General features: G+C 43.0%; 1 protein-coding gene across 3 annotated transcripts in view; it reads left to right on the top strand.

Annotated features, from left to right (window-relative positions):
* Positions 1 to 2,892: 2,892 nt before the first annotated feature.
* LOC147102213 (rab effector Noc2-like) overlaps positions 2,893 to 11,220 on the top strand; it is a 186,091-nt gene continuing 177,763 nt past the window's right edge. For 2 of the 3 annotated variants that reach the window (XM_085964518.1, XM_085964516.1), the window contains exons 1-2: positions 2,893 to 2,981; positions 7,275 to 7,418. In XM_085964518.1, coding sequence (XP_085820644.1) covers positions 2,905 to 2,981; positions 7,275 to 7,418 — 221 coding nt within the window. In that variant the 5' untranslated portion in view covers positions 2,893 to 2,904. Of the gene's footprint in view, positions 2,982 to 7,274; positions 7,419 to 11,220 lie in introns of those variants that run through there. The other variant, XM_085964517.1, reaches the window with a different exon arrangement.

The raw sequence follows: 11,220 nt of genomic DNA, 5'->3' as shown, positions 1-11,220 counted from the left end.
TCGGGCAGGATTACTCACTTTTTAGCTCTTGGGAATGGGTCATTAGCATGGTCCTCTAATTGGCTAGTTAGTTCTATTGTAGACTGGACAACCTTGATAATGGACTATTTACGTATTCCTTGGCATTTCACCATAATGGGTTGTTAGCTCAATTTTCCTCAGATTTAATTTGACCCATTTTGTGCCATTTTGAAATGTTGTTAAAATTTTAGCATGTTTTTTTCCATAACCATTTACATCACTTCTTATAAAGCCCCCAAGATAGCTTCTCATAAGACTCTCGAGCACATTACTGTGTAAATATCTTTGAAACATTACGATGCTGCTGTGATGTCAAAAAGCTGCCTCAGCAGCCAATCACATTGCAGAATTCTCAGACAGGGAACCAGGAAATGAGAAGCTGCTTTTATCCCGACTTTAAAAAAAAAATGTTAGAGGGGCAAAATGAAGTTTGGGGCTCTCACACGGAGATAAGTTAGAACCTGAAATATCATGAACAAACTTAAAATTTTTTTTTTTTTTTTTAAAGTTTCTTCATAATGGAGAAATTTGGCACTCCACAAAATTAAAATTAGTTTTACAGGGCATTATGTTTGTTTAGCAGTCAATACACTGTTAAAACCCCAGTTGCACCTAATCCAACCCGGCTTAACATTTAATGGGGTGTTTAACCGCAGAAAATCCCAAGTTTTCATCAGTTTCACTGATTGCCGGCTATGGCGGGGGGTGCAGGGTTGCGGCACAGCGCAATCCGTGTCGGAACAGTGAATGACTGACTGCAACTTCAGGATTTCCGTGTTTAGATGCGCATGAACTGCATCCTGAAGTTGAGTTCAGTTTCCAAGCGGTAATAACATCGAACGCTGTTGATTCGCCATTATTACCCACTGCAAATTCTGGCCCATTATGTTGTGAATATCTAAACGCTTAGTTTTAGGATTTAGGATGGTATAACGCCTTTTGCTGGAGTATTCCTTTAATGTCTGTGATACTTGTTGATTAGTGCTTCATTTACTCAGCCGTGTGGTTTGAATATTTCAAGGTTAGCAACAACCTTGTGTGATTTTGTTTCTATGGTGACCTGTGCTAATATTTTCACAATGGAAAAGGTCAGCAGTGGTATCGTGTATGCCAGCTTGTATTGTGGTTGTTCTTGAAGATTATGTATGATATTTTTGACCATCAGTTGTTGATTTTACTGTAGAATGATCAGATGCAATCATTCTGTAAAACACTGTTTTAACCATTATGTATGCACACAAACCAGTATGGTACGATAAGAGTGTGCTCCTGAGCATGTAATACAGTCGCTAGCCTTTTGTCAGAGCCATGTATGTAATGCCCATCAATAGTCAGCACTGGAGCAAAATGGTTTCTATAGTAACCACCCTGATTTTAATGGCATCTTTAACCGTTAAAGAATTGGTTATCACATTTATTTATAGCCGATTCATGATTTGCTGAGTGTAGAGATCGTTGAATCTGGGAGTTTATAGCTGGGCAGCAATGTTCTTGAGGGTTTTATGATAAAAAGTATAAATGAATGTTTGGCTTATAAACATCATCAGAGCGCCCTCCAGTGTCTTACAGCCTTAAATACACTGACAATTTATTTTTTAATAATTGTAGATTCCTATTTCTCTCTTTTCCTTGGCCAAGGCCTCTCCTCCCTTTCCCCTTTTTGCGAAGGCACTGACTGTTCCACGGGCACCATCCAGTTTGGTGGACAAGTAGCTATTCATCAGTTAGCCATGACGGTGAATGTCAGCAGCCTGCCCACCAACCTGATACTGTCCTCGCCTAATGTACGCATTTCAAAGAGGGCACACCGGATAACCAATAAGGAGCAGGATCCTTGGCTGATTTATCCTCCTACCTCTGGGCACCGAGGCCATTTGTACTTGCTACTGCTCTCGTGGAGATCAGATGGCTTAGCACAGACCAAGGATCGAATCTGCTCTCCACAACTTATTATATAAACTTGTTGATCCATTAAGACGGCTTCACTTATCTTTACAGCCGGTTCCTGTCTTGAGTTTTTTGGTCGGAGTTCTTATTTTCCATTGTTTCTGCCAACGACCAGCATCATGGCCACCAGGCTCTTCAGTGAAGCTTTATGCGCCATGAAGTTAGAAGAGATATTCAGAATAAAGGGATTGGGAGCATGATTTCTTAAAATTATCCCCTTTTGAGTTGACTTGTGGAATTCGACTGTAGCAGAAAACTGGGTTGACTTAAACATTTAAAAGACACTTGGATCAGTTTCTGATTCAGCAAAACGTAAAAGATTGGGACTGTAAAAAGATGAAAATGAAGTGCATGATTGATTGGACTGAGTAGGCATTTCCAATTTCTACGTTGAAGAGCTTTTTGAAGACCTTGTTCATCTGCTGGGAGTACATATTAGAAATTCAGATAGGTGTGGTGTACCTGAATTTCCAATGTACACTCCTGGAGGGACAGGCTCCCTGGCAGGAGTGCAAAGTTGGGAAATTAGCCCTTATGTCTTCATGCTGCACAATGGTCGTAATGGAATTAGTTGACAAGATACATAGGTTTTATAGAGTGCTTTCTAATTGTTGTTGAATAGCAATCCTGTTAAGTTTATACTTTGATTGAACTGATAAATTTGAACTCCAATGTTGGCTGTTCAAGAATTAGGAATCTTTTTAAAGACCATATTTGGTTTTACCCTGGTATCTAATTTCGCTAAACTCATATTGCTGTACTATTTGGGTTTGGATTCACGTCATCCATACCTGATAAAGAATTGTAGTATTTGAGTACAAATGTGAATATGAAATAAACAAGCAGTCATATTTAGTTTTTAAGTACCAGTTGTTTGCACTATCAAAATATTGACAATTACATTTCCTCCATAATGATTCTCAGCAGGCAGGAGCCATGGCTGACACTATATTTGGAAGTGGAACAGATCAGTGGGTGTGTCCTAATGACAGACAACTTGCCCTTCGAGCCAAGTGAGTAATTTTGCAAATTACATTCCACATTTTACATTTCAAACAGTTCGAAAATACTTTAGTGTGCTATTTGTTTGTGTCCAAATATTTTGGTAGGAACCACACTTCCAGGATTTTTCTCTTATTTTAATGTGAATGTTATACTGTCTGGGATGTCTACTTGATGAAAAAATCTTGTATCTTGCTTTTGTCACGTAGTGTGCAGGGAAAATGTATGTGAAACTTGAAAGTGTCACGCTTGAAGACCCGCTACATTTGCTTGTTGGTGCTCTGGTGATTCCCCACCTTCTTCAGACCTATAAAAATTGGGCATGTCGCTTGATGGACCCCCCTGCAGCCTCTCTCCACTCCCCACTGCTGGCTGCACGAGTCCCAAAGTGGTCTTTTCCGTGCTGCCCATTTCCCTTCCACCTCACACCTGCAGGTAGCCTTTTCTCCTTCTCCCTTGCTGCTCCTGCCACCGTAGCTTAGATTTATAAACAAAAAACTGCATTCCTGACTGTGACTGGGACTTTTGGAATTTCCTCAAGTGATCATCTGGGCAATGCAACCAAACATACTACTTGCTTCTCAACACTGAGCTTGGAGGAGAACCCTCTATTATTTAAAGTGTGAACTGTGAATATGCAAACATATGGAAGCGATGATGATGATGAACAGACAGGACCAGCTGATCCATCAAGCTTGTCCTATACTGTCATGATGCAATTTATGCACATCATGGGCCACCTACCCCCTCAGCAGCCAACCACGCAATCTCCTGAGAGGCAAAAACAAAATTGGAAATTTCTGCTCCTCCAATACTGGATTTTGGACAAGCAGCATGACAAAACAGAAAAGGTGGAGGGGTTGAGAGAGCTGGTGGCAAGGTAAAGCTGGGTGTTGTCAGCGTACTTGTGGAACCTGACATGTTTTTGGACGATGTCACTGAGGTGCGGCAGATAGATGAGAAATAGGATGGGGCCAAGGATATATCCTTGGGGGACTCCAGAGGTATTGGTGCGGGAGTGGGAAGAGAAACCATTGCAGGTGTTTCTCTGGCTATGACTGGATAGATAGAAATGGAACCAAGCGAGGGCAGTCTCACCCAATGGAGGAGAGCCGTTGGAGAAGGACGGTGTGGGCAACCGTGTCAAAGGTTGCAGACAGGTCGAGTAGGAAGTCATTTGTGAATTTGATAACTGCTGTTTCAGTGTTTGGGAGGTGACAACACGTTCAAGGACTTTGGAGAGAAAAGGGAGGTTAGAGATGGGGTGGTAATTTGCAAGGACAGAGGGGTAATGGTTGGATTTTTTGAGGAAAGGGGGTGATGACAGCAGAATTGAAGGGGAGGGGGAATAGTACCTAAGGAGAGGAAACTGTTAACAATATCAGCTAACATGGGGGGGCCAGGAAGGAAAGTTGGTGATCAGTTTGGTGGGAATAGGATCGAGGGAGCAGGAGGTTGGCCTCGTGGACAAGATGAGCTTGGAGAGGGCATGAGGAGAGATTGGAGAGAAAGTTGCAAATTCAGGGCTAGGGCAAGGGTGAGCCAAGTTGTCATACAGAGTATCTTTAATGATCCCTTCTAGCAACTTGCCTATAACTGAAGTCAAGCTAATGGGCTTATAATTCCCTGGTTCTGACTTATTGCCATTTGAAAATATACCACCACATGACCCTCTCTCCAGTCCATGGAAACAATCCAAGATCCGAATGAGCAGTCAAATATATGAGCAAGTAGTTTGCATTAGCATAGCCCCCATTTCTTTGAGCACCCTCGGTCGTACGCCGTCAGGACCAGCAACCCAATCCATTTTGAAACCTCTTATTCTAGCCAGGATAAAATCCACATTCACTTTGACACTTTCAACTTTGTCATCGGCGATGGGGCAGATTTTGCGGTCGGTGGATTACCTACAGTGTATGCCGCTGGCATCTGAATAGAATACAAACCTACCTGATGGGGGCCCTCCTTTGTGAACTCGCTCTCCGACGCTGTGTACTCGAGGGCAGCGTAATGGCCCACGGATCCCAGGGGTGCAGCGTGTGCGGAAGCGTACCTGGGATCACGTGGGCCTGGTGCTCCAATCAGTACACCGAAGGGAAAGTGTCTACCTCCAATACTGGGAACTATCTTTATATTGCATTTCACCTGATGCATTTTCAGAATAATTATAAGGATTAGGAGAATAAATTGCTCCAAACTGACCCGCTCTCGCTTTCTCACAAACCAACCTAAAAAAAATTATTTGGAATGAATTCTTAAATCTAATTTAAGAATTAGAGTTCTGATAAATCATTCAAGCTCTGAGAAATTTCTTATAAAATAACATGGACAGTTGATACAAACATAAATACAACAGAGCCCAAACAAAGATCTGAAAAATCTGTACACTAATCATTGGAGTTGTTCCGGACAGTTTTACAATTCATTACATCACATTTCGAAGCTAATAGAATGAGTAACTGTCTCTATCTAATCCCCTTATACTAATGCAAATAGCCCAACTCTGCAGCAGCAATTGGGATTAACAAAGCGGTGCGGATCATCTGTCAAGGCGTAACTTGATAGATAGTAAGTTTGGGATTTTTCACATGCGCGTAATCCTGAACTTGCAGTCCATTTCGAAGGAGGTATGATGCCGTACTCTGAGAATACGCCGTCATAACCACTGAAAACTTTGGCCCGATATATTGGTAACTCAAGGTTGTTTTCTATAGTGAAGACTGATCCAAAGTAGCCATTTAAAACCTCTGCCGTATCCTGGAAACTACCTGAATCTACCCAGAGGAATTCTTAAATAGCCCCCTGACTCCTAACATAGCTGAAAAGCGCTGCTATTGTTACCACAGCTATCCACAATCGTCCTCTCCATTTAGTTGCTCTGGTAGCAGCTTTTGAGGCCTTGGCTGAGATTGATACCTGTCCCTGTTCTCCCGAGAACTGTCTTTTTTTCTTTAAGCCTGGAAGCATATTTTTGCTCTAGTCTAATTTGTTCTTGCACAAGACCCATTAGCTAATTTGACTTTGTTTTACTAAGTGCCCTCCTTTTAACTCCAGTGACACACAATACTTACTTTTTGCATTAGGATAGTTTTGAAGGTAACATGTTTTTCTTGCATGTTGGTAATGTCCCCACTTAGTAGGGCTGCCCAATGAACCTGATTCAAGTCATCAACATAGAGTTGGCAATTATAATACAACTGGATTATACACGACTGGGGATGCTCTCTTGTTAAACTTGTATGGGAAGGAGTGGAACTGATTGAAAACTTACAGCCACGTCCTCCCCTCATTCTTGCTTTGGTTCCCAGCTGCCCTGGGCATCAATTACTTTTCCCCACTCCTCATGCTCTCCTATTGCTTTTCATGGCTCCTACATTGAATACCCATGCCTTTTCACCCACTGCTGACCTACCCTCAAGCAAGCACCGATAACAACACGTTCCTGACCCTAACCTGGAAACCAGCTTTAAATTTTTTTTAAACAATTACTTTTTAAAACTTTTCACCAAGATAATAAAAGAGCAGTAAATATTTTATAGCTTCATAGCCAGTTCCTGGCCATAGCTTTGATTACAGTTCTGTTGCTTTTCTCTGGCATTTCACAACCACATCCCCTTCCTATAATCTGCAGCCACTCAGTCACTCCCCAGCAACCCCCTCCCACCACTTTCACATTCCCATCACACCCCACCACTCTCGAACTTCAGAACCCCTCTCTTACTACTCAGTCATTTACAAACCTCGCTCCCATGCCCCTACCAAACCACATCAGTGTCTTCCCTAAAATTATGTACTAGTTCACCATTTATGGAAATGGAAGAAATTAAAAAATCATTTTGTAAAGTAATGTTTTAAGAATGCTTAATGTTTTCAAAAGAAAGTAATGAGGAATATCAGAAAAGGAGAGGTTAAACCAAATTTTGAAAAGTGGTTCTGACTGAAATATGACTTCATTGCACTGCTGTGTGGAAAAACTGTAGCCATTAGTTTGGCACTTCAGCTACAAAGCTAGTATTGGACCCTAGTGGGGGAGACTCCAGCTTCCATCCCAGTCATGATTACTGTTCACACTTGTCCTCCTGGAGGATTGGGTTTGTCAGACTTGGTAAAGTCATCTGAGCATGGAAGGGGTTTTCTCTGTAACTGCAAGACACCTTCAACTGGATATACCAAAATATGATCTGGCTATGTTTGTGAAGGCGCCAGTAGCTTAGGCATCTCTGCTCTCCTAATTGATATATTTGTGTGTGTGTGTCTGTTGGGGAAAAATAGAAACAAACTGTGTGATGTTCTCTTTGCAATAGACTCAAAACTGGCTGGTCTGTACACACTAATGAGACGGACAAACAGCGGCAAAATCAGATGCTAACAAAGAATGAAGTTGAGGTTATCCTAGATGTCATCAAAAGAGCAGAGAGACTGGAGCTGGTTGAACAGAAGCGGATCGGGTATGGCAAAACCGTTTTGACAAAATGCAATTACAGTCATTATTGTTTAAACAATCTAGTAACTTTGCCCTGTAACTCTGTGTTGTGGTAGAACCGCTATGATGTGGTAGGACATCTGATATGATACGCCTTATACTATGTTTCTGAATGGCACCCAAAAATGGCATTATAAAGGAGGGCAACTATCTAAACAAAAAATAGGGCAGATGCTTGTGCTGGAAATCAAGCAGGTGCTTAATTACCATATTCAAAAGGGGGTTTGGAAGGGTTCTGCACTATTTTCAGCCCCGGAGCATGTTGGATACTGAATCTCCAGAATGGTTCATCATTTACATAAATGATGATAGCAAATTGGGGGGTATAATTAATATTGAGGAAAACTGACAAAATACAAGATGTTAAACTTGCAGAATAGGCATGTAAATGGCAAATAGATTTCAAGATAGATAAAGACTTGCATTTATATAGCGCCTTTCACGACCTCCAGATGTCTCAAAGTGCTTTACAGCCAATTAAGTACTTTTTGAAGTGGAGTCACTGTTGTAATGTGGGAAACGTGGCAGCCAATTTGCGCACAGCAAGCTCCCACAAACAGCAATGTGATGATGACGAGATAAACTTTTTGTTATGTTGATTGAGGGATAAATATGGCCAGGACACCGAGGATAACTCCCCTGCTCTTCTTCGAAATAGTGCCATGAGATCTTTTACACCCACCTGAGAGAGTAGACGGGGCCTCGGTTTAACGTCTCATCCAAAAGACGGCACCTCCGACAGTGCAGCACTCCCTCAGCACTACACTGGAGTGTCAGCCTAGATTTATGTGCTCAGGACCTTGGAGTGGGACTTGAACCCACAACCTTTGGACTCGGAGGCGAGTGTGCTGCCCACTGAGCCACAGCTGCCACTGATAGGTGTGAGTTGGTGCATTTTGGTGGGAGGAATAAGGAGGCCGCATAATCCTTGAAAAATAAAGTCTAAATGTGACACAGAGTCACGAATCATTAAAAGTAGCAAAAAGGCCATTAAAAAAAAAAATGCAAACAAAGCACTGGGGTTCATTACTGGACAAATAGAATTCAAAGGCTGAGAAGTTATGTTAAACTTGTATAGAACCTTGCTTGGGCCACATTTAGACTATAGTTCTGGTCTCCATATTACAAAAAGGAAATAGAGGCACTGGAGAAGGTGCACATTTTGTTTACAAGGATGTTACCAGAACGGAGAGGTTATAACCATCAGGAAAGACTGAACAGGCTGAGGCTCGTTTCTCAGAGAAACCTGAGGGGTGACCTAATAGCGGTCTTTAAAATTATGAAGGGGTTTGATAGGGTAGACGTAGAGAAGATGTTTCTTCGTGTGGGGGAATCCAAAACTGGGGCAATTAATATAAGATAGTCACCAATAAATCCAATGAAGAATTCAGGAGAAACTTCTTTACCTGGAGAGTGGTTAGAATGTGGAATCCGCTACCATATGGAGTAGTTGGGGAGTAAATGCATTAAAAGGAAGCTTGATAAGTACACGAGGGAGAAAGGGATAGGAGGTGATGCTGATAGGGTTACATGAAGTAGGGTGGGAGGAACTCGTGTGGAGCATTAACACCGGCATAGACCAGTTGGGCCGAATGGCCTGTTTCTGAGCCGTAAATACTATGTAATGCCAGTGGAAAGGGCAAGATTACAATTGAATCTGCAGCTGCTTTAGAATAATCAGCAAAATTGAGAATCCATCATCTCTTCCTCCTCCCCCCCTCATTGAAAATATTTGCCTGCTTTCCCTCTGCCCTCCTGGTGAGGTCATTGAACTTCTTTCGGTATTGCAGCCATGTCCTGGGAACTAAGCTCCTGGCATTAACCTCCTCAGTGACTTCTTCCCACTGGCAGCAGAGATGTTGTTTGGATGGCATTCTGCCCCCTGGGGGAAAGAGGATCTTGCTCTTCCTGTCCACCGGCTCCACGCTGCCTCTGAGAACTTGGGTGCCCTCTCTGGACCTCTTGCAGCCATTTCTCTCCTTGCAAGCATTCTCTGCTGTCTGCAGCCTGAGTGCACCTCCCCTTGAAGTGCTGGCTGCCTTAAGTGGTGTCAGTCAAGCCAAAGTTTTTGCTCCCCCCACCCCCCTACCAAACAGGTGCACAACCGATGAACAGCTTGGGTATCGCTGGCTGCATGATAATGAGCTGCCAGCATCAGTTTAATGTGGTCCCTGCAACCACAGGAACCCTGCCAAAGTGTGCCCGTTGATGGCATTGATCAAAATGAAGAAGGGGAGGAAAAACAGGTAATGGTCAGGAGCCTGAAATGCTACATACTAGTATAAAAAGATTGCTGATTGTTCAGGTTCATTTAGGTCAGCACGGTGGCATAGCGGTTAGCACTGTTGCCTCACAGCGCCAGGGACCCGGGTTCGAATCCGGCCTCGGGCGACTGTCTGTGTGGAGTTTGCACATTCTCCCCGTGTTTGCGTGGGTTTCCTCCGGGTGCTCCGGTTTCCTCCCACAGTCCAAAGATGTGCGGGTTAGGTTGATTGGCTATGATAAATTGACCCTTAGTGTTAGGGGGATTAAATACATGGGGTTACGGGGATAGGGTGGGATATGTGTTGGTGTAGGGGTTACGGGAATCGGGTGGGATATGTGTCGGTGCAGGCTCGATGGGCCGAAATGGCCTCTATCTGCACTGTGGGGTTTCTGTGATTATGTGATTTACATGTATTGCAAAATCAATAATTGATCTATAGGAGCAAACTTGTACCAAACGTTTTGATAGTTCCTGGACATAAGCTTCGAAGTTGTAAGTAACTGCCAATTTTGTAACTACTTGAAGCAAATGACACGGTTTAAGCGCGGAAATTTAAAAAGTCGAAGAAAAATGAGATGGCAAAATTGCAGGGTAGCAATAGGGGTAATGCTAACCAGAGTGTGACGGGAAGGGACAGAGCGTATACAGATAAGAGTGCATCAGAAAGAGGGGCCAGAGTAGGGAAAAATGGTAAAAAGACAGCATTAAAAGCTCTATATCTGAACGCACGCAGCATTCATAACAAGATAGATGAGTTGACAGCACAAATAGAAATAAATGGGTATGATCTGATGGCCATTACAGAGCCATGGTTGCAAGGTGACCACGGCTGGGAACTGAATATTATGGGGTATTTGTCATTTCGTAAGGATAGGCAGAAAGGAAAAGGAGGTGGTGTAGCTCTGTTAATAAGGGATGAGATCAGTGCAGTAATGAGAAATGATATTGGCCTAGAAGATCAAGATGTAGAATCAGTTTGGGTGGAGATGAGAAATACTGTAATAAGGGTAAGAAGTCACTGGTGGGAGTGGTCTACGGGCCCCCAAACAGTAGCCACACTGTAGGACAGAGTATAAATCAAAAAATAAGGTTCAAAAAATAAGAACATAAGAACATAAGAAATAGGAGCAGGAGTAGGCCAATCGGCCCCTCGAGCCTGCTCCGCCATTCAATAAGATCATGGCTGATCTGATCCTAACCGCCAATCCACTATCGCAGAACCATCTCCTGAATCTAACAGAATTAGACACACGAAATAGGAGCAGGATCAGGCTACACGGCCCCTGGGCCCGCTCCGCTACCCACAGGGCCATGACCGATCCGAACCTAGACTCATGTCCAAATTCCTGCCTGCTCCCTGTAACCCTTAATTCCCTTTACTTCTAGGAAACTGTCTATTTCTGTTTTAAATTTATGTAATGATGTAGCTTCGACAGCTTTTTGGGGCAGCATATTCCATGGACCTACCACCCTCTGAGTGAAGTAGTTCCTCCTCATCTCA

The sequence above is a fragment of the Somniosus microcephalus genome, chromosome 22 (assembly GCF_052327205.1).
Source record: "Somniosus microcephalus isolate GS21.2 chromosome 22, FLI_Smic_1.0, whole genome shotgun sequence".
Lineage (NCBI taxonomy): Eukaryota > Metazoa > Chordata > Chondrichthyes > Squaliformes > Somniosidae > Somniosus > Somniosus microcephalus.
The sequence above is the reverse complement of the archived record's forward strand: the minus strand, read 5'-3'. Positions and strand labels throughout refer to the sequence as shown.